A 22,060-nucleotide genomic window follows, 5' to 3' on the forward strand; every position below is an offset into this window, starting at 1 on the left:
ATATATACATACATAGATATGTATGTATACCATGTGTCCTATTCTTCTTATCTTCAAATTTCCCACCTAGTAACTTCTAATTATAATGGTTGAAAATCAAAAGCTATGTTCTTATCTATCTCATTTAGTTTAGACCACTAAAAACTTATACTTCTTAATAAATAATTATTATATAAAAAATAATCCATAAATATAAATTAAAACTCTTGTATTTATTTTAAATGTTATGATATTAAATTTTATTAAAAATATAAAATTTATCGTTTTATAAATATATTATGAATTAATTTAAGTAAAAATTAAATATAAATAAACTTAAATTATATAAAATTAGTAAAAACCCTCACTAAAATAGATAAATTTAAATTTTTTTTTTTAATTTCTAATTAAAAAAATTTAACCATAAAAAAATATCTTTTATGTTAAAAAATGTTTTAAAAGTTTATCAGTTATCGTAATAATATGAAATATAATTAAATTTTTAATTGTTTAAATTAGTATGGATAATCATGAATTAATGATGAAAAGATAGAAATAAACATACAATTTGAGATATATATGTAGCACCCGGAAAGGAGGAGGAAAAAAAAAAAAAAAAAGTCACGTCAGCAGCTACGTCAGCAGGCCCGGTCAGCAATCCCGGCCAACCGGGACCTGCCACGTGGCAAGACCACGTCACTCCGAAAGGTAGCCACGTTGGCGATCCGCGTGGGTGAAATCCGACGGCCCAGATCAATCGCGCGATCGGACGGCCCAGATTCAATCGCATGGACGGCCCAGATTCAATCAAAAAAACGAACGGCCCAGATTAAAACGAAATGGACGGCTGAGATCAAAAGGCAAGGGGTTATAAATAGAACCCCCACACCAGACCACAAACCCTAGCCGCCTGCCGCTCGCCGGAGACGACGAACCAGAGGCCGACCGCCGCCACCCGCCGCCTCACCGGGGAAATTTCCGACCGCCGATAGAGGTAAATTTCATACCCCCGACTCGTTTTTCCACGCTGATTCCTCCTGTGGCCAAATCAAAGCTGAAATTCCGGCCAAACGGCCGGAATACGCGGCCGAAGACCAGCGGCGCCGCCGCGCCCCCTCTCGGTTTTTGCCTCCGATGAGGCCCTTCCCGGCCTCCGTTTGATGCAATTTTTATATCACCGTGATCACCATTCTTTTCTCTACAGGTTGACCGGAGCCGAATCACCAAAACACAAACTTCGCCGGAGAGCCGCCGCACCCGAGAGCGCCGCCGCCGGTAAGCTCCGTTTTTCCGTGATTTTTTTGCCCCCCGAGGGCCCTAGGGTTGTTTTCTCACAGGGACTGATGCGAGTGTGGCCGAATTCGGCCGAAAATAGCCAACCCGAGGCGACTCGCCGCCGCCAGCGGCGGCGCCGTCGCCGTCGCCGGAGCACGGCGGAGCCGCCGTGCCGGAGTTGCAATTTGGGCCGATTGAGGCCCTGGGCCTAATTTGGGTTTTTTTTGGAACACGTGCAGGTACCAGTAGTGCGTTTCAGTTCCCCGAGGAAATTCAGAGAAAATTAGGGACAGCCTGCAAGCGCACTGTGAAGCCGTGTTCGGACCCCGAAACGAGTAAGGACCCCTCACCCTATTTCCTATCACGGTATTAAAGTTCAAAATGATAAAACGGTATTTCTTAAATTAACGAATGTGTGAAATTGCTTAAGGTGGCTAATGGAGCCCGAGTCTAGTGTGATTGGTGATTTACTGTTATTTGGCCTGTTTACAGCTTTAAATGCAAAATGAGGTTTGATGTGTTCATTTTACAGATTTGTGTGCATATACTACGTTTTTATTAATCATGGGTTGAATGACTGAAAAACTGATACTGTATGTTGTCTGTTTGGCATGAATTACGATTTGCTTGTTTAAATGTGGATTGATGATGCTGACTGAGGAAAAGGAAAAAGAAAGATTGTGTAGACTGATAATTGTATTATGGGGGTCAGCCTGACTAGATATCCTGGGAGATGGTGGACGGACCGGGTCCGTAGGGAACCCTACCGGGATTGTGGTCTCACATGCCGGACGGGGTATGGAGATCTTATGGTTTTGGCGCCCATACCGGACGGGGTATGGGGACGGCCCGTTTCACCCTCATACCGGACGGGGTATTGAGGTTTATGGTTTTGGCGCCCATACCGGACGAGGTATGGGGACGGCCCGTTTCACCATCATACCGGACGGGGTACGGGGACGGCCCTGGAAACTGATTATGGATGTTAAAGGTTAACGGGTAGCGGAACCCCTATGGACCCCCACGGATACTAGTAGGCTGGTAAATGAGAAAAAGATATGTTGTACAATGATTGAATTACAAGAGGCGTGATAGGTGTTATGTTTTACAGTTTATATTATTCCATGATTATGATAATGTTATTGTTTTCTTATATTGTTTTCATAAATTCCACCGAGGTAAGTGGATGGAAAATGTTTTATTATTGATAAAAGGATTTGTTGTAAATTATGCTCCATTGGTCTTTTTGTATTTTCTACCCACCTTTACCTCCGTGACGGTGAGATATCGTGATGTTCTTACTGGACTAGTGTAGCTCACTCCTTATTTAACTATTTCAGATCAGGAAGACATAGTTCCCGAGCCCGTTCCGCAGGAGGACGACGAAGGGGATGCCTAGAGACTCTGTAGTCATACTCATAGTTTTATTTTCGAGTTTCTCTCTTAATTAGTTTAATCTTTTATATTTTAAGTACGTTTTTTGTTTTTCGTGTAAGGGATGTTAACTGAAATTTTGATATCGCTTCCGCATTTGGTATATTTAAATACTCATTTCATTTTAATATTTCCGGGACCGTTACAATATATTATATAATTGAAACATGAATAATTAAAAGATATACAATAAGGTTTAAATGATTAATGAAGAACCTAGTAATGGTGGCAACTTCTTATAGAATAAAGCCATAGATGATTTGATAGATTCTCATTAAAACCAAGATGGGTTGCAGCAAATTTTTGACTGAATTGTGTATTTTCATGTGTTATCCTTATATAATCTTATATTATAATAAGTATATATGTATAAAATTATATATATATATACGTGTATGTTACAAGGGGTAAAATCGTAATTTGAATAATAATAATAATAATAATAATAATAATAATCAAGAATCCAATAGTCATTATCACACCGACCACGGATGAGATTAAAGAGTGGCGTCAGTAGGGGGGGGGGGCCCACGTGACTCGTCTACCGCGTCATGTGACCAAAAGAAAAAGATTAGATTTTAAAAATTAATTAATTAATTAATTAATTATAATTAGTGTATTTTTAATGTTTAATTAATTAAATTATATTTTTTACTAATCCTTTTTTCAAGTCTTGAAGCTTTGTCTTTCTTATGCCGAATTCATGAATTGTATGTATCTACTAAAATTGGCAAGAGTTTAGAACGTCATCTTATTAAATACTTTAAGAATTTTCTTTTCATTATTTTCAAAAAGTTTACCATAAATTTACAAATAAAAATTCTCAAAATTTTATTATATGATTAAAATTAATCGTAACGATGTATTATTTTGAGTATTCGTTTGATTTAATAGATAAAGTATTTCGTAAATTTTTAATGATATAATTCCTAACAATCTACTTGTATTTATATAGTTTTATGGTATAATTATATATTTATATATTTCAATAAAAAAAATTATGTATTAGAAATTATATTAGAATATATTAACAACATATTTTATTAAATTAGAATTCGAATCGTTTTTATAAAAAATACAATATTTGTACATGTTTTAAACTAAAAGCGGATTTTATTTTATTTTATTTTTTTAAAAAGATTGTGTTGAGTTTAACAAATTATATTATTATATTAATATAAGTATAATTATATTTATAGTAATAAAAAATAAAAATACACTTATTAATATATATTAACTTTATTTATTAACATAAATGTAAATATATTTATAATAATAAAAAGGAAATCTATGGACTTGTATGGTATTAAACTCTACTTTCTGCCCAATAAATAAATAAATAAATAAATATGGAAAAAGTATTTTTTTTTTAAAAAAGCAAAAAGAAAAAAGAAAAAGAAAAAGTGGTAAAAAAAAAGATCTTCTAATGGTGGGATGATGACGTCACTATCTTTTTTTTTTTATTTTTTATTCCCAAAAAAATTGAGTGTTTGAACTTTGAATAATGAATAGTGATTGTTGAATCATTGCTGACTCCAACAGTTGAATACTTTTAATATCAAATTACAATTAATTAATTAATTAATTACTTGATTGATTGATTAAATAATTACTTCAATAATTTTTAAAATATGGTTTGATTTTTTTAATTTGAAAAAAAATAATTAATACCAATATATATAATTACTATATCATGAGGCACCTCAGAAGCTAGGCTACTGATTTATTAAATTAAATAAGAAAAATACACACACACACATATATATATACATATATAATTGATAATACGATAAAATTTAAACTCTGTAACTTTCAAATAGATTATATCACATGTTGGTGCTTCTGGACTTCTATTTGGATCTCAAACCCTCAAATACATTATATCACTGTGTTGTTGCTATAATCTTTATTGTAACTGCACCAAGAATCAAACTCTCTATCCTCCAATACATTAAGACTTCAACATTAAGCCTTAAAAGTGTCTTACTTTTTAAAACTGTTCAGATCAATATCTGCATTCAGTTTAGTTGAAAACTTTTTGATTGGGTTTAAATAGACCCCTACCCGAGCGGTTAAAAAACCGCGACAACTATTTGTAATTCATAACGACTGTTAGTTTATGCATGCCCGACAAGTGATGTAACCTCTTTTGCTTACAAGACATATGGATATGCCATGTCAGTGCCGTGTAAGCAAAATGCGCTGTGTCACTAGCCCCGCGTGCGTAAACTAATGGTCATTAAAACTTAAAAACAGCTGCATTCGAAAAATTTGCACCATATTAGGCACAAGAGCCAATCTGAACAATTTTAAATAGGAAAGAAACTTATTTAGGTTGTGTCCTAAAAATTTAGGAGAGAATGTTATATGATGGTTAGAAGAAATCATCTTCATCTTTAACTAGTGTTTTTGGTAAGCTACAGCTACACAAGATACAGCTGAAAAGGAAAAGAAGAAAAAAGCAAAAGAAAAACAAAACTACAAGTTTAAACTACAAAACACCAAACTATAAGAGAGAGTAAAAAACTATAGTTTGTCCAAAAAATCAGCACCAAACAGATGAACAAAACCAAACAGGAAATCATAAGATTGAAACAAATGATGATGTGAATTAGCCCCGATACCATGTAAACATTATTGTGTCAAGTATTCTAATTAGATTTCACTCAGTGCGATGACATATATACATCTATAGATGAGTGAGTGTTTATACTACAAATTTCGTGCAAATATAATTCCTAAAGTACATGATGGAGTAACAGAATACATAAACTCTATTAGTCTCCAAACTGCTGTGTTTTTTCAGTTATTTTTACTGGTGAACAAAGAGTAACGCAGACATTGTTAAAATAGGGACGTCGACTGCATGATATGTCGAAACCCAAACAAAACCAAATACCAACTTTGTTCCAAATCTACCTCGCTTTATCTTTTCTCATTATTGTCCTGACTCAACAAAAAAAAAAAGACCTTAACTTTCTAATAACAAGTCTTCCCCATCAAGAAAACAAGCATCTGCAGACTGCATAAATTATTACCATCAAAACAATTTAAGTAATCTCTTGCCATCCAAAAAATAGCATTATCATTGTCATACAAAAAATTCATTCTAATTTTCAACATTCTAATCAATCATGTCAAGATGTAGCATCAGCAAATAAGACGATTCGTGTATATCTGTTTCTGTTCCCACCACTGACTTAAATTTACAAATTAGCTAGGCAGAATTATTGTAAGTCAAAGAAGCCAAGTTCAGGTGGCCGGACCCTCTATATGGGATTTTGATTGACTCAATTCGAATGCTCTAAAACAGATATCTCTACTGCATCTAATATATAAACATGAAGTATAGACCCTTTTAGTTCACAACATCCCGAAACTAAAATCTAGTGGCAATGAGATGGAGCTAGTTGCTGATTCAAACATCAAGAACCCCTAAGCTCCAAACCTGCAGTTAGCTACCATGAATTAGTGCTTTATTCATTATAACATCACTTAAACATGGAGCATTCCCCTAAAAACTTCATATATTTGGCTATAGAAGAAACATAATGTTCCATATAATAACCGAAATCAGGTACACAATCACTGCCACCCTCTTACAAACCAAACTGTGGAAAACTTTGATGTCTGATCTTTCTAATGACAGCAACTCACATCTATTAAGTCCTCACCAGCTACAGTTCTTTACAAGACTTTTAAGCTAAAGCACACAAAAGCACAAATTTAAAACAAAAACGCAGCATGAAATCCATGGTGGACTGACTGCTTAATTACATTTCTTGCTTTGTGATTGTGCCCTACAAAAAATTCCTAATGGGTTTCATAATCATATCAAGCATTAAATCAGCTCGGAACAAACTCTAACAAAAATTTCATGGCAACAAGGTAAGCAAGCAATCAAATTTAGATCCAAAGAACTGCACTTAAACGAAAAAAACTAAACAAATTTTATCAAACATTCGCATCCCACAAGCGGTGTAAAGACAGTAATTCAACCCTGATTATTGCACAAAATCATAATTAAGGGCGTGAATTTTTTAGAATCAAAATAGGGAAATGACAAATGGATGACCTAAATTAATCAGAGAAATCAAAACCCGCGTTTCTGGTACCGAGCGACCTCGCCATCATTGGGGAAAAAGCCCATGAGTCGACCCGCCGAGTTCTGATAAGCATACATGAACCCTCCCATTAGCCCGATCAATCCTCCCGTCACCATTGACGGTCCTTTTAGCCCTGGCTTTATCCCTAAAATGGGATAGGAAATGGAAAGCTTCAGCTCGAAATGAATCTGAATAAGCATGTATAGATATAGATACAAAGAGTGAGAGAGTGCGAGAGAGAGAGAGAAGGAAGGAAATATAAGTATACCGGAGAGGTAACCGACGGTGACGGAAACGCCGGTGATGGTGACGAATCGGAGGTAGTCGAGGGTGTCAAAGTTGCCGACCACTTTGGTGAAGGGAGGGTTTCGATCTACAACCGGGTACTGTGGTTTCTCCGATGCAGTAATGTCTGTGTTCATCTCGACGTCACACTGTCAGTACTCTCGCTCTGCTGAATTCCCTTCTTCTTCTTCTTCTTCTTCTTGGAGTTGCCGGAGAAGTGGGTAGCCACCTAAACTCTCTCAAACCTCTGTGAATCCTGACTCGAGATGAGAAGGAAGAGAGGTTGAGAAATTCTCCAGATCAAAAATAAACTAAGCCCACGGCTAAAAGTTTTAGGCTTTGAGCCCGTTTGAATTCGTTATTATTATTATTAGAGCAAATATTTAATTTAATTACGGAATTTTAATTAATCTCATAATTTATTCGTAAAAATAAATATTTATTATATAAATATTTATTTATTTTAATTAATATTGTAAAAATGTTTTTAATTATAATTTATTTATTAAATTTTAGATTCGATTTTCAAATTTTCAATTGTATGGATTGATTTTTTTTTTAAAAAAGATAAAATTAATTGCTTAAAACTTAATAATTTTGAACGGAGAGAACTTCAACACACGACTCGGAGAAAATATCATTAGATCTCGAATATTAATAATTAAATTAATAACAACATCAATAATTTATATAACAATTATAGACCTATTTATGATAGTAAGGTGACTAACAGTAATTGTTATATATTTGTAATTTTTATGAGTCTAAGCACAAAATAGAGTGAAACATGACCTAAATTCAACTTTTTTTAAAAAATAAATAAATAAATTTAGTGCTACTTAATAACAAAAGTATTCTACTAGACCGATAATGATACTGAGAGATGAAAGTTAAGGGAACAAATGAGATTAGATACTCTATTGTTTAATGAGAAAATAAATACATTTGAGCAACATTTTACCTATGTTGAGTCTAAAAAATTGAGGTACAATAAAGAAGAAAGTTCGAGTGTTGTTGAAAACGAACATATGTTAGGAAAACCGTATGTTTTTCCCATCGTAAAGGGCACGTGGAGAAGATATTAGCCATATCTTCATTCTACTATTACAACAAGGGGACAATAATTAAAATGGATTCTCAAATAAAAGTAGTTTTAAGGAAGTTATTAAGGATAAGCAATCTCGAAATCTAAGATCATAACTTTTGCTTAGAAGCTAGTCCATTTGACATTATGGAGATGAAGCTAATCCTAATTGACATTTTGAGGTGAGGAAGAAGTATTCAGGATAAGATTCAAAAGTACATCCAACTTGAATTTAATCATGATTGATGGAGGATTTTCACTAACCACCATTACAAATATATCTCGAGGGTACTATCCAATTACATCAATCTACTGATTTAAAACAACTTAGCTTATGGTAATTGCAGCTGATTTTCTCTATTAACAGAGTCTCTAAGTGACATGTGTAACTCACAAGTGAGAGTGAATGAACTTTATTCATCACCATGGCAACTTATCAGACAATTTATCTTGCTCTACTCAATAAGAAAGTCAATGGGAACTATGAAAATTTTTCATCTCTTTTTTGATAATGCAAGACTGAAGAATGCAATAGAGTGGGAATCTATCTCCTAATTCATTGGACTACTTTCATGAAAAATTGATTCCACTATGAAAAGCATATACAGAATCAAACCACCAGTTTTGAGAGAACCAACTTCTGGACTTGAGCCTAAATGCACCAACGGAAGCTCTAGAACACTCTCATCCTAGCTTATTACTAATTTCTACTATCGATATAGTATCTCTAAGTTCTTTTCATTGTATTATATAAAAAATAAAGCCTTCTAGAAGTGGTAAAAAAAAAAAAGGATTAAAAATTGAACTTGGTAGATTTGATTCTAAAATCATGACTAAACCATATACAAAACCATTGTTTCCTTGAATAACAAAAATATAAGTTCCGCCACAATTCCCTTACATGAGGAATTCCACTAATTTTTTTAGTTTCTTTCACCTGATAATTTTGTCTTCATAACCTGAAGTTCAGAATTTATGTTTTTATACTTTACAGATCTACCGAAAAATTTTTAATCATGAAAAAAATCACCGTGTTCCTTGAATTGAAAAGAAATTAGCATTAGTTTTAGTTAGGAATTTCACCATGATTCTGGTTATTATCGACTGATAATTTTATTCAAAATCTAAAATTCAAATTTTGTCTTTCTACACCATAGATTTCGAGAAAAATTTTCAATCTACATTATTAGGAGTACATATTAATGGAAGAAAATATTTTTGTGAGATATATATTTTATATATACATAATGATGGAGTAATGGAGACGAAGGGATGATGACACCCATTTTCCACTACTAATAGTGATGCGTGCGAATGATAAAAAGAACGTTTATCAGAGCCAGGTTTCGATCCTGGGACCTGTGGGTTATGGGCCCACCACGCTTCCGCTGCGCCACTCTGATTTATGCTACAAAAGTTGCCGTGTCGATAATACCCAAAGCGTCGTCGTTTCCGGCAAGATAAAAAAATCAAAACATTTATCAGAGCCAAGTTTCGATCCCGGGACCTATGGCTTAAGGGCTCACAACGCTTCCGTTGCGCCACTCTGATATGTTTTGTTAAGTTTAAAATCTCAATATCCCATCGTTTCAAGCAGGATAAAAAAATCAAATTTTTTATCAGAGCCAGGTTTCGATCCTGGGACCTGTGGGTTATGGGCCCACCACGCTTCCGCTGCGCCACTCTGATTTGTGCTACAAAAGTTGACGTGTTTACAATACCAAAACCGTCGTCGAGTCAGGCAAGATAAAAAATCAAATTTTTTATCAGAGCCAGGTTTCGATCCTGGGACCTGTGGGTTATGGGCCCACCACGCTTCCGCTGCGCCACTCTGATTTGCTGTTAAGTTGAAGACAATATTTATCAGTCCGACAACCTCTCTGGCTCAAACCAACGAGAGATGTTTTTTCGCGTTGCCCAGACAAATAATCCCAAACCTTCACGGAACGATGTCGTTTTACAAAATCACAAAAAGAATTTCCTAAATCGCTTATACTTACTTATAGGAGAGCGCCGCATGTTTCAAAAACAATTATTACGAAATTGTTTTTTTTATTTAATTAATAAAATTTGTTATAAAATAAGAAAAGAAAGTCAAAGCACTAATTTTACAACTAATAAAGAAAAAAAAAATATATGCGAAATTAATAATTTTAAATAAAAATATAAAAATTTCATTTTGAAATGCTAATAAAGTATTATCTATTTATAAAAAATTTAAATTTGGCAATCATAATTTCATTTCACAGATTTGAGACAACAATTTCTTGTCAGAATGCTATGAGAAACTTGTAATGAGTTGACCAAAGGTATCCAACCATAAAGGGTTATTATAATTGAAGCAATGGGCATATATATATATATATGTACACACACACACACACACACACACATATATCTATTAGGAATCTTCAAGTAATTGGAATCAAATATATGTGTGTGTATATGTGTATATATATAGATATATATATCCAATCTGGGTTCAATAATCTTGCTAAATTCCAGCAGCATGTCTTGGGAGCAAACTGAAAACCACAATTAAAGAAAAACAAAAGCTGATATAACCCGACAAAATGGATTCAAATAAGAAAATAAGTGATGCCCTTTATCCATGTTGCCTCAAACTTCAAATGTGATTCTTTTTTAAGTTTATATTTCAATCTATACACACACACACATATATGTATGAATGAATGTATGTATGTATGTATATATATATGACAAGGTGGTGATAGAATCAAGTTGGTTAATTTGCATAAGATGTTGTGATGATTCAAAAGATTATTTAATAATTATCTAATGGATCAAATGGCCAAAAATGTGTGATAGAGAGATGAAATGCACGTTTTGTCCAAAAAAAACCCACCATCAACTTTCTTCTAAATCTCTTTCTCTTTCCATTCAAAACTTCGAAGTTCCAAATCCATAATAAATAATTAAAGAGTGAGATGCATACATATATACATACATATATTATATAAAAGAAGAGAAGCATCCAATCCAAAAACTTGTAGCATCTTGCAGCTTTGATATCTGCATGCCATTCTCTTCCAAAAACTCCAAGACAAAAAAAAAAACCCACATACACTTTTGATCAGAGAAAAGAAAGAGAGAGAGAGAGAGAGAGAGAGAGAGAGAGAATGTTGTATTGTATGTATATGTGTCTTTGTCATACATTATTATTCAATCAAAGGCATTATGAGTCTGCTAAGATTATTCCCTATTATAGCTCTTGTCTTCTTCCTCTCTCAATTGCACCCCACAAAACTGTTTACTTTTCCCTTTTTCTCTTTCAACAAAAACATAAAAGCAAACACACTCCACCCTACTCCACATCTAACCAAAAATGTTGATTTAGCCCTTGTCACCTACTTTTCTTTTATTTTCTTAAAATTCTTTTTAATTCCTAATAAAATTCTTCGTTTTATTTTTCATGGTAGTTTTAACATGCATAAGTAAGGTATAATTACAAATATCTTATTTATTTAGTTTTGTATTATTCTGCAAAAAACATAACTGCGTATTAAACTTATATAAGAATACAGTTTTCGTCGAATTTGACCATTAATAAGGAGTTAAAGATAAGTGTCATGATCGATTTCAGATTGTTCATCGAAAAGTGTAAGAAATATTGTAAAAGAATCAAAGACGAAGCAAAAAATCAAAATTTTGTTACGAGTTGAAGAGCAAAGAGGGAGGAATCTCGAGTGGTTGCAACAATCGAGTGGGAGAGATAAGAATGGCTATGATAGAAAGGATTGTGATTCAAGAGGTTTGGAGTTTGATTTTGAGAAGAAGGTCTAGAAGTAGGGATGACAACGCATTGGTTTTATGGTAAATTTCATAAAATTCAAACTCAATCCCGTCTTAAATATATAAAATCTTAATTTGTTTTGGATTTTTTTAAGGGAGGAGGGGGTCACAATTTAATTAAAAATAAAAAAAATTATATCTAATCGGGTTGAATTAAGATGAGATTTTTTACTTCTAAACACTAACTCAATCCTACCCATAATTCAACTAAAAATTAATATGAACTAACTTGACTGATTGATTTAGATCCACTAACTCACTGTATTCATTTGTCATCCCTATTTAGGGCAAGGATTCTCTTTCTTTTCATCTCGACTTTGTTTTTCTCCAAAATTAACAAGTTGAAAATGCATGGGTAATTTAGTTATTTCACTATTTTATGTACTTTCTATTTTTACCGTAAAGTTTTAATGATTATTATTTTTTTTCTTTATAGTTTTGTACTTATAAGGTAAATGTAAGGTATCTATATCATTAATCATACTTTTGTATAATTCCAATATGAAATTATGCTTTTGTAAAACATGGCAAAATTCAATACCTTCAATAAAAATTTAACCAAATATATCTAAGGCGAAATGCTGCTCATAGATCAAATACGATAAACTTTTACAAGTTATTTGTTCCACAAAAAAGAAAAAATCAGATCTTATTCATATATCAATTCTTAATTCGGAAGATTATGAAAGAAAAAAATTTATCTTTCGTTATGAATAATTCTAATAAATTCAGGTGATTTTTAATTTCTATTGCATAATGTAGTTATTCGAGTTTCTTTGACGAACTCCTGTGATTTGAGAGAAAAAAAAAAAGAAAGAAAAATTGATGTTAAAGACTCAATGCAAAGCACACCAAATAAAAGAGTTCATCATGAAGAAAATGAAAAAGAAGAAAAAGAAATTGGGTAGAAAGATAAAAGGGTTTTTGGGAGGAAGCTGACAGAGCATCACCCAACCTGTTATTCCTCCAAACATACCCTTCCATGTGCTACTTTCAACATTCTTTTGGCTTTTTCTTCAGACCCCTTTTCTCTTTTAACTATGCTTTTGCCTGTCTCCTCACAAACACTTCACCAAAGTACTCCTCTTAGATTGGCCACTCAACATTTTCTCTATGGACTTTCCCAACTTATCTGCTGATTCTCTCATTCCTTCTTTTATTTTTTTTAAATCATTTGGAATTTCCTTGAACCACTAAATCTTCATTGATTAATTCAAGCACCATCCCCAACACCCTATATATATATCTACGCACCCATTTCACCATCTTAGTACACTTCCATAACAAACACTGCTACTACTATCACTACAACTACTTGAAAAAGAGTGTGCCAGACCATCTCTCTACATATCACCTCAAATGGGTAGGGACAACAGTGATCCTATCATGATCCAATCCTCCATTGCTCTACTGCAAGAGAGGTTTAGACAGTTGCAGAGAGTGAAGGAGATGAGAGAAGAGCGGGAGCTACTAAAGAATCTCATCGAAACAAAACAACAAACACCTGGTATGCATTACAACGAGCCATCATCGCAGTTGTTCTTTCACTTCCTTCCTCCGAGGTCACCGCCTCCATCTCTCTCTCTTGACTCACAGATCAAAGTTTCAGGGTTTGACAAAAGTGTGGACTCACCACTTCTGATGGGTCTTTGGCCTAAAGAGAAACCAGCCTTCACCATGAATAGATTTGATGGGTCTGACCCTGATGAAGATGTTGACACTTCTCTTCATCTGTAAACCAAAAAAAAAAAAAAAGAAGGAGCTTTATATACTACTTCGTTAACGGTAATATTGTAATATTGGAAGAGTTAATGTGTTAGTGATGATACCATGAGAGAAGAGTGAAGTTTGTATGAAGATGTTCGTCATGTGTTAGTTCTAGTTAGCCGATTATCAGTAAAGGGTGGTCAAGTGTTCTAAGATGAACTTTGTTAATGGCGAAATCAGTAGTTGAATCATGAAAAATTCCATTTATAACTGGTAAATATTTATGGGTTCTGGGTGAAAGGAAAATGATGAAAAGGAGTGAAATTTTGGATCAAGTTTAAAGATTCATGCAGTTGTAATGATTGATTGAATGGAATTAGATTCCAGATAAGGCCTCTTCTGCAGCAACTCAGACAAAGTTTGAATGTATACAAAAATAACAAAGGTTTAGGTTCATGATTTCTAAAAGTTTGAAATTCAAAAGGATTAATCCAAATCCATGCATGGACTCAATATGGTAAATCTACTTTTGGCACAGCTGAAATTGAATTCAATCTTTGGAGAAAATTAATTATTTTTCTGAAATTTATTTATAAATTTGTAATCTTTTTAAAATTTAAATTGATAATTATTATATATTATGATATTAATTTTATGCTTATATTTTAAACTTTAAACAAATAATATTTAAAATTTTGTTTATATATAATTAATATTTAAAAGTACCATGTGATTTATCTTTAAATTTTTTTTTTTAAAAAAAAGCAAAAGGTAAAAAGAGATTCATGGAATTCTTGAGTCTAAAGAAATTCAATTTGACTAAAATCAGATCCCTAAATTAGGGAAATCCATCAAATCCCTAATTTAAGTAGAAAAAAAAATAAAAGCTTTAATTGCACTAAAAAAACTTTGAAGATATTTTCTTATTAAATTTCTTTTGCAAAATTTTAAGATAATCTTTTCATTCTGTCAACTTTGCATGGATTTTTGAAATTCATAATATAATTGTTCGTGCTTCAAATAAAATTACATTTTACCCATTTGTATTAAAATTTGTAATTCGAAAACTTCTTCGTTTTACTATTTTTTTACTCGATACATGATATATTTTATTCCGTATAATTTGAATAAGAATAATTTTTTCTATGATCAAACTTAATACTTATAAACTTTTGATTATACCAATAAGAACACACATTTATATGAGTTCATAAAGAAAAAGTTGTAAATCCAAAAAGTAGTTTGTTGATTTTGAGTTTGCTTCACAGGCAGTCTCATCTTGATTCTTCCCTGCAAAACATTCTTAAACTTTTTCTGGCTAATGACCAAATTCAATCTTTCATTACCCATTAATCAGAAATCTTTATACATTTCACCAGATTCTTATACACTAATCAATTAATCAAACAGAGTTTAACAGCATCCGAGAGTAGATTAGTCGAGATACGTATAACTCGTTATAATTTTTATCCGACGATGTAAAAAAAAAAAAGTGAAGAGCATACTTTAGGTACATAAATAGATTGGAATCTCAGCTTTGTTAAAAGCAAAAAAATTCCTTGTCAAATTTACTTTGAATGATATATACCTCAACTATACATTCCTCCAAGTTTTATTTACAGATTTAGACAAGAACATCCGTCCCCAAATGTCGTCCGCCTTGTTCAAACTTCTACTACTTGTGTTCTTCGTTATTATGTTTAATCCTCATAAGTCGGGTAAATTTTTCGTTTCTTCTCTGTCAACATATTAATAAATTTATCGAATTTGTTTATGAGTTTTCGTTTAAAATTTCAATTCGAGACACGTGTTTTACGGTGAATTTCAGAGGGGCAGTTCAAAGAGTGGTGCATGGCTGATGAGCAAACACCAGATGATGAGTTGCAGATGGCATTGGATTGGGCTTGTGGGAGGGGAGGTGTAGATTGCAGAGAGTTACAAGCAAATAAAGCTTGTTTTATGCCAAACACTGTGAGAGATCATGCTTCTTATGCCTTCAACAGTTACTACCAAAAGTTCAAGAAGAATGGAGCTACTTGCTACTTCAATTCAGCTGCTATGATCACTGATCTTGATCCAAGTAACATACTCACCTCACCCACTATATATATATATATATATCTCAATAATTCATTCTTGAATTATTTGGTTTTGGGTTAGAATTTAAGATAAAATTAAAGAGTCGATTTTGTTCTTATATTGTATTTTTACTCTATTTTTTGTATATAAACTCGAGTACGCTAATTTTAATTTAACAGGTAAAAAATTATTTAATAATTATTGGATTACTCTCGTTAGAACTATCTAAATTTAGATTATAATCTAATATATATTTTTTTATATAATAAATTGAACTGATTATCTTAAAAATATACTATAAAAATATTTTTAATTTTTTCTTTTGGTATTAAATAACAGGTCATGGTTCGTGCAAATACGAAGCTATCCCTTGAAACAAATCGAGGACTTAGACCGAGACTTGGTTGAAGAGAGTACAGTATAAGCTGTGTTTTTTTTAACTAGTTATACCTATTTCAATTAAAAAAATTTAACTGTTACGAAATTATTTTTTTGTCCGGATAAGTTAATTTAAAATTATTTTTCGGGTTAAATTATGTTATTAAATTATAAAAAAATGAATTTATAATATTAAATTTATAGGGTCATTGCTGATTCGAATTCAACAGTCCATTTTGTAGCTCTTCAAGAACTTCCTCATCAACTTAATAGCTTCCATGTCCAGCCCATTTTGTATTATTATCAAAAACCCAATTCCTCTTTTTTGTCTCTTATATATATATATATATATACATACATACATATCTATGTATCTGTATGCATATAATATATATATATATATATATGTGTGTGTGTGCTGTTATTGTATTGCAGTTGGGCAACAAATGGATTGCAATGGAATTGTGCCATTATCCTTCAATAAATTCTATGATTTTATGTTCTAGCTAAGACTCCACATCTTTGCATTATACATATAAAATATATTTTTGTATATGTATCTTATAAAATACAATATAGTATAAATATATATAGAGTAGTGTCAATTCAAAGGCCATATAAATCTTAAGCTTTTTGTTAGTAGTGCCAAACAAATATCTAAACTTCTGGCATGAAGATCATGTAGACAATGCATAAATATAAGATAGGAATATCAGAAATTAATTTCCAAATTTATTGCCACATACACACACATATCTATATATATATATGCATGTATATAAACCAAAAATGTTAATTTTCATGATTATATATATATATATATATAGCTCACAAGTTTAAAGATAAAAGAGTATGGCCAGCATGACAATAACACAATACAAATCGATACTAAATATGTTAAATCACATGTTAGTGTAATACGAAAAAAAAAATCCGTCGATCGTAGATAAAAATACATTACGGTTAATATTTCAATATCTAATCGTACAAGATCTTGCAAATTATGTTAAATTAATACGTACGATTCAACATAATAAAAAAGAAAGAATATTGAATAAATTCACACCAAATATCTTGGATTATATAATAAATACAATTAATTTCTGACACCAACTATATATAATCTTTTATGTTAGAAGGTAAATTAATTATAAAAATTATGCAAGGAGAGAACAAAAAAGAAGGTATTAAATGAGAATTAAGCAGTTTGGTTACATTAGTGGAAGCAGGTGGTGGGGAAGAACCTTTGGTTTATCTCTTTCAGTGTTTAAGACCAGAGGGTATGCATGTCGGTCATATAGACCTTAACTCCAAGGGCAAGTGACCCTTTAGGTAGAGGTAGAAAGTAGAAAGTAGAAAGTAGAAAGTAGAAAGTAGAAAGTAGAAAGCAATAAACCCTTTACAAATTGGGCTGGTTGCAATTGAAAACTTGGAAAAGTCTGCCTGGTCTGGTCTTCTGATCCTTCTTCCCCGCAGAAAAAGTAGGTTAAAGTGAGGGACTTAGACAGAGAAACTGAAGACTATGATTACATGTGAACACATATATACAAGCACTATAACCTACCTCAATGGTCCACATCTTAGTGGAGGATTTACTTACACCCCATTGAGAGATTTATTAATTATAAATATTTTTTTTTATCAAGATGATTAATACTTTCATTTGTATATGTATTGAGAGATTAATTAATTATAGTGTTTTACTCGTTAAAAGTTAATTACTTTATTATTGGTGTGTAAATGTTATTTAATTATTAAAATATATAAATTTTAATATAAAGAAAATATGAATGTACTTAGAGTCTAAAATCCAAAAATTTTGTTCAAAGGGGTCCTGAATTGCAAAAATAGTAGATGGCAAAATCCAACTTTTGCTGGATTTCTTGAATTGTATGGGAGGACAAATTAAAGGGGTATTATGGATACAGGGTGTAGAGTAACTTCTTCCATTACCTTCATTGAATGGGAAAATTTTAAGATACACTCTTTCTCTGATCTTATCTTACTCCTTTTTTCAGTTTCTTGGGACAAGAAACTCTTACCTTTTTCCTAGAAAGAGAAAATATGAGTAAGAAAGAAGAAAAAGAACGTGTGTCTCTATTTCTCTGTTTACATTTACACAGTTCTTAAATGCTGGAACCAGAACCCAAGCAAGATCAAGGTCCATTTACACTGTCCCCACTGTATGTATTTGTATGAGGGGAAGACGTGAGGTTACCCTCTTGTCATCTCTTTGCAAAGTCTCCACCCTTGACCACTTGGCACTCCTCTAGCCTTGCAGCGAATCTCCATCACTAAATACATTGAATTTCCTTTTCAATTTTTTATTTTAAAAACAGAGTTATTAGTTATTGCAATGTCTATTTAAGTAGTGGAGCTTTTTGACTGATGCTTGCATAGTTGTGGGCTTGAGTAGCTTTTTCTTTTTCTTTTTCTTTTTAATCTGGGTTAGAGAGGATTCCCCCCCCCCCCCCCCCCCATTTTCTCCCTCATCTTATTCTTTGTGGTTTACATTAGAGATGAGTTATTTGGGTGTTGGTGTTAGCCCCGGAAATGTTCCAGTCTACCATGGGAGTAACTTGAAGGTGATTGATAAGAGGGTGAGACTAGCTGAGTTGATCTTAAGGTGTTTGATATGTGGTCTCAGTGTTCTTGCTGCTGTTCTTCTGGGTACTGATACCCAAGTCAAAGAAATTTTCTCCATGGAAAAGAAAGCTAGATACACAGACATGAAAGCTCTTGTGTAGGGTTTTTATATCCATTCACCCGTACATCCACACACACGCACATGCATATATATATATATGCATATACATAAAGATATACATACAGACAGATGAAAGTTCTTGTGTAAGAAAACCAACTATATGAGAGTGTTAAATATGCAGGTTTCTGGTGGTAGCCAACAGCATGGTTGCAGCCTACTCCTTTTTGCAGGTGGTGCGTTGTGTTGTGAGCATGGTTAGAGGGACTGTCCTGTTCAACAAGCCCTTAGCTTGGGCAATTTTCTCAGCAGACCAGGTATTTTCCTTTGCTTGTTTTGGTTGATTATTGATTGCATGCTTTTTTAGGATTGAAATCCTAGGAAAACATGCACGAAATTTTAGGTCCACCACCATTTTGAGTACTTCAACTAATTCTGCTTGGTCCCTAGTTGATGATTCACTCTTCCGAATTCACTCGATTCCTTTTAGGGGAAAAAGTTAACATTTCACTTTCTCAAAGTTCTATCTTGTTCAAAATTCCAAGTTAGAACCTTGAAAAAGTCTCCTTTTTTTTTTCTCTCTGTGAAAATTATATATCATTAACCTGTAATTTTCAAGTAATTAAATCAATGAAAATATGCAAAATCAACTAAATTGTATGGCAAATCATATTGATTGCATGCTTGTTTAGGATTGAAATCCTAGGAAAACATGCATGAAATCTTAGGTCCACCACCATTCTGAATACTGCAACTAATTCTGCTTGGTCTCTAGGAGGTTTATGATTCACTGTTCCCAGTTCATTAGATTCCTTTTAGGTGAAAAGGTTAAACATTTCACTATCTCAAAGTTCTAGCTTGTTGAAAATTCAAAGTTAAAACCTTCAAATACTTTTTCTTATTTTCTCTCAGTGAAAATTATATATCAGTAACTTGTAATTTTCAAGTAATTACATCAACGAAAATATGCAAAACATTATATGACAAATCATATTGATTGCATGCTTGTTTAGGATTTAAATCCTAGGAAAAGATGGATGATTTTGTAGGTCCACCACCATTTTGAATACTTCAACTAGTTCTGCTTGGTCCCTAGCAGGTTGACGATTCATTGTTCCCAATTCACTAGATCCCTTTTAGGTGAAAAAGTTAAAACATTTCACTAACTCGAAGTTCTATCTTGTTCAAAATTCAAAGTTAAAACCTTTAAACAGTTTTCTTTTATTTCCTTTTGTGAAAATTATGTATCTCTAACTTGTAATTTTTAAGTAATTACATCAATGAAAGCATGCAAAACCCACAAAGTTATATGACAAAACAGCTATATACGAGAATGTTGTTGTGAAATTAATGCTGGAATACAAGTCAACCTGCAAGTAGCTTGTGATATTTAATGTCCCAATTTATGAATTCACCCTGTGGGTTCGTTGAGCTTTTAATTGCAAAATGGTTAATTTTTGAGGGGGATCCACCACTAATATGGAAGTTGAAATTAACAGCTGGTTTCCCCAAGTTGCTCTTCTTCTGCATACATTAAGATTTCCCTTTGTGAAGGTGGTGAATGATAATGTTTAATTCTGAACCATAACTTATGATTGAATACTATTCAATGTGGCAGTTGGAGGTTGCTGTTATGTCACATATATAATCGAGTTATCACTGTGCTTCACATGTTTCGTGATAAAAATCTGCTGGATGGCTTAAAGAATTTTCTTGAAAAGATTCATTTTTATATGCGAAATTATATAAGCCTTACGTTTGAAATAGAAAGTGCCCATCAAAGCATGTGTTAAATATAGATTGCAAAAATGGATCTCTTTATTTTCCCTGCAACAATCACAATCCATCATGAGAACAAGACTAGTCCATCTCTCTTCTTGAATGCGTCCAACCCCAGAACAACTAACCCCTTCACCAATAAATATGCTAGGTGGGAGAGGGTGAAGAATAGGGACACCTCCCCATACTTTCAGGGACTACTTTCACTTGATTTGGCTAAGTGAGAAAGAAAGTTCACCCTTGAAATATCACTTTGGAATTGAAGAAAATGATACTTATGTATCTTTCCTTAAACTGGAATTTTTAGGGGAACAAACATAACACTAAGTTATTTTTTTTATTTCTTTCGAATTAGCTTGCTGGAACGAGATAAACACAATGTTTTTGGTTCTTGGTTGGATTGTTGCTATTTTCCTCATTCTGTAAGAGTTGGGTTCGAGTCGGATTGTGCATTTCTGTATATTTTTGTTATGAGATTGTATCATGATTAATGCGTACGCGCAACTCAGTTAATGAATTTTTTTTTTAACGTATCGAATTGGAAAATATGTTTTGAGCAGTTGATGGCATACACGGCAGTAGCTGCAATGGCATCAGCTGCACAATCGGCTGCATTCGGGAAACTGGGTCAACCCGAACTACAATGGATGAAGATCTGCAACATGTATGGGAAGTTCTGCAACCAAGTTGGGGAATCGATCGGAGCTGCACTGTTGGGCTGCCTCTGTATGGTTGCTGTCTCTTCTCTGTCTGCTTTCGGGCTGTTCCGCCTGTATGGCAGCAACAAGAGCAAGAACAGTTCAAGGTGGTAAACCCAGGAGACTTAAAACACTTGAACTGAGCATAGAAACTTGCCTGTTGTGTTTTGGGGTATGTGGTGATATATATAAAAATGGTGATGATGGTGAAGAGAAGAAGTATGTTATGTGGCCTTTTGTAAACTGTCTCCCAAATCAGACAATAAACCAAGGCTGGGTTTTGTGGAGTTTAATCATGAAAATTATGTTTTGTCAAATGTTTGTCTCAAGTTTTAGTATTTATTATAATTTTAGTTTTTGCTTTTTTTGTTAGATTTGGATTATTATGTTTTTATTTATTTCAAACTGTTTAATTTTATTTATTTTTTAATTTAAATAGTTAAATTATATGTTTATATGTTTTAAAAAATAATTAAAAACTAATTTTTATCAACAAATTAATTTAAAATATTTAATTTTTATTAAAAATAAAAAAAAATAAAAATTGGGAACTAAATTATAGTAAAAGAAATATTAAAGTTTAATTTTTAAATAATATTAAAAATTAAAAATAATAATTAAATGCACATTTAGGTAAAAGAATAATTAAATCTAAATAAATTAATTAAAGTTATAATTAATAAATAAAAGAATTCCAAAATTCCTTTACAAACAGCATGCAGTTTTACGAAAACGACAA

General features: G+C 32.6%; 3 protein-coding genes and 2 non-coding genes across 5 annotated transcripts; 2 read left to right on the forward strand and 3 right to left on the reverse strand.

Annotated features, from left to right (window-relative positions):
* Positions 1-6,614: 6,614 nt before the first annotated feature.
* On the reverse strand, positions 6,615-7,376 carry LOC110826175 (NADH-ubiquinone oxidoreductase). The gene is made up of 2 exons (XM_022056779.2): positions 7,063-7,376; positions 6,615-6,939 (listed from the first exon to the last, which is right to left on the reverse strand). The coding sequence occupies exons 1-2, from the start codon at positions 7,214-7,216 to the stop codon at positions 6,782-6,784; spliced, it is 312 nt and encodes a 103-aa protein (XP_021912471.2). The 5' UTR covers positions 7,217-7,376; the 3' UTR covers positions 6,615-6,781.
* Positions 7,377-9,494: 2,118 nt separating this feature from the next.
* Positions 9,495-9,566, reverse strand: TRNAM-CAU (transfer RNA methionine (anticodon CAU)). Its single transcript has one exon. It is a non-coding gene; the product is annotated as a tRNA-Met (tRNA).
* Positions 9,567-9,780: 214 nt separating this feature from the next.
* Positions 9,781-9,852, reverse strand: TRNAM-CAU (transfer RNA methionine (anticodon CAU)). The gene has a single exon. It is a non-coding gene; the product is annotated as a tRNA-Met (tRNA).
* Positions 9,853-15,252: 5,400 nt separating this feature from the next.
* Positions 15,253-16,645, forward strand: LOC110806639 (major pollen allergen Ole e 10-like). The gene is made up of 3 exons (XM_022031563.2): positions 15,253-15,401; positions 15,512-15,763; positions 16,102-16,645. The coding sequence occupies exons 1-3, from the start codon at positions 15,332-15,334 to the stop codon at positions 16,134-16,136; spliced, it is 357 nt and encodes a 118-aa protein (XP_021887255.2). The 5' UTR covers positions 15,253-15,331; the 3' UTR covers positions 16,137-16,645.
* Positions 16,646-18,138: 1,493 nt separating this feature from the next.
* Positions 18,139-21,693, forward strand: LOC148252861 (CASP-like protein 2B1). Its single transcript, XM_088208008.1, has 3 exons — positions 18,139-18,883; positions 19,029-19,161; positions 21,184-21,693. Exons 1-3 carry the CDS (start codon positions 18,660-18,662, stop codon positions 21,433-21,435), a joined length of 609 nt encoding a protein of 202 aa, XP_088064134.1. The 5' UTR covers positions 18,139-18,659; the 3' UTR covers positions 21,436-21,693.
* The last annotated feature ends 367 nt before the right edge of the window (positions 21,694-22,060 follow it).

Source organism: Carica papaya, chromosome 7 (assembly GCF_054855325.1).
Source record: "Carica papaya isolate Zhongbai chromosome 7, ASM5485532v1, whole genome shotgun sequence".
Classification (NCBI taxonomy): Eukaryota; Viridiplantae; Streptophyta; class Magnoliopsida; order Brassicales; family Caricaceae; genus Carica; species Carica papaya.

Bases quoted from the DNA above. Each gene is read 5' to 3' on its own strand.
- LOC110826175 (XM_022056779.2), bottom strand. From the start codon at position 7,216: ATGAACACAGACATTACTGCATCGGAGAAACCACAGTACCCGGTTGTA. The intron at 6,940-7,062 runs GTATACTTATAT...ATCCCATTTTAG, and splicing joins CACCGTCGGTTACCTCTCCG to GGATAAAGCCAGGGCTAAAA.
- LOC110806639 (XM_022031563.2), top strand. From the start codon at position 15,332: ATGTCGTCCGCCTTGTTCAAACTTCTACTACTTGTGTTCTTCGTTATT. The intron at 15,402-15,511 runs GTAAATTTTTCG...GGTGAATTTCAG, and splicing joins GTTTAATCCTCATAAGTCGG to AGGGGCAGTTCAAAGAGTGG. The intron at 15,764-16,101 runs GTAACATACTCA...ATTAAATAACAG, and splicing joins GATCACTGATCTTGATCCAA to GTCATGGTTCGTGCAAATAC.
- LOC148252861 (XM_088208008.1), top strand. From the start codon at position 18,660: ATGAGTTATTTGGGTGTTGGTGTTAGCCCCGGAAATGTTCCAGTCTAC. The intron at 18,884-19,028 runs GTAGGGTTTTTA...TTAAATATGCAG, and splicing joins ACAGACATGAAAGCTCTTGT to GTTTCTGGTGGTAGCCAACA. The intron at 19,162-21,183 runs GTATTTTCCTTT...TGTTTTGAGCAG, and splicing joins CAATTTTCTCAGCAGACCAG to TTGATGGCATACACGGCAGT.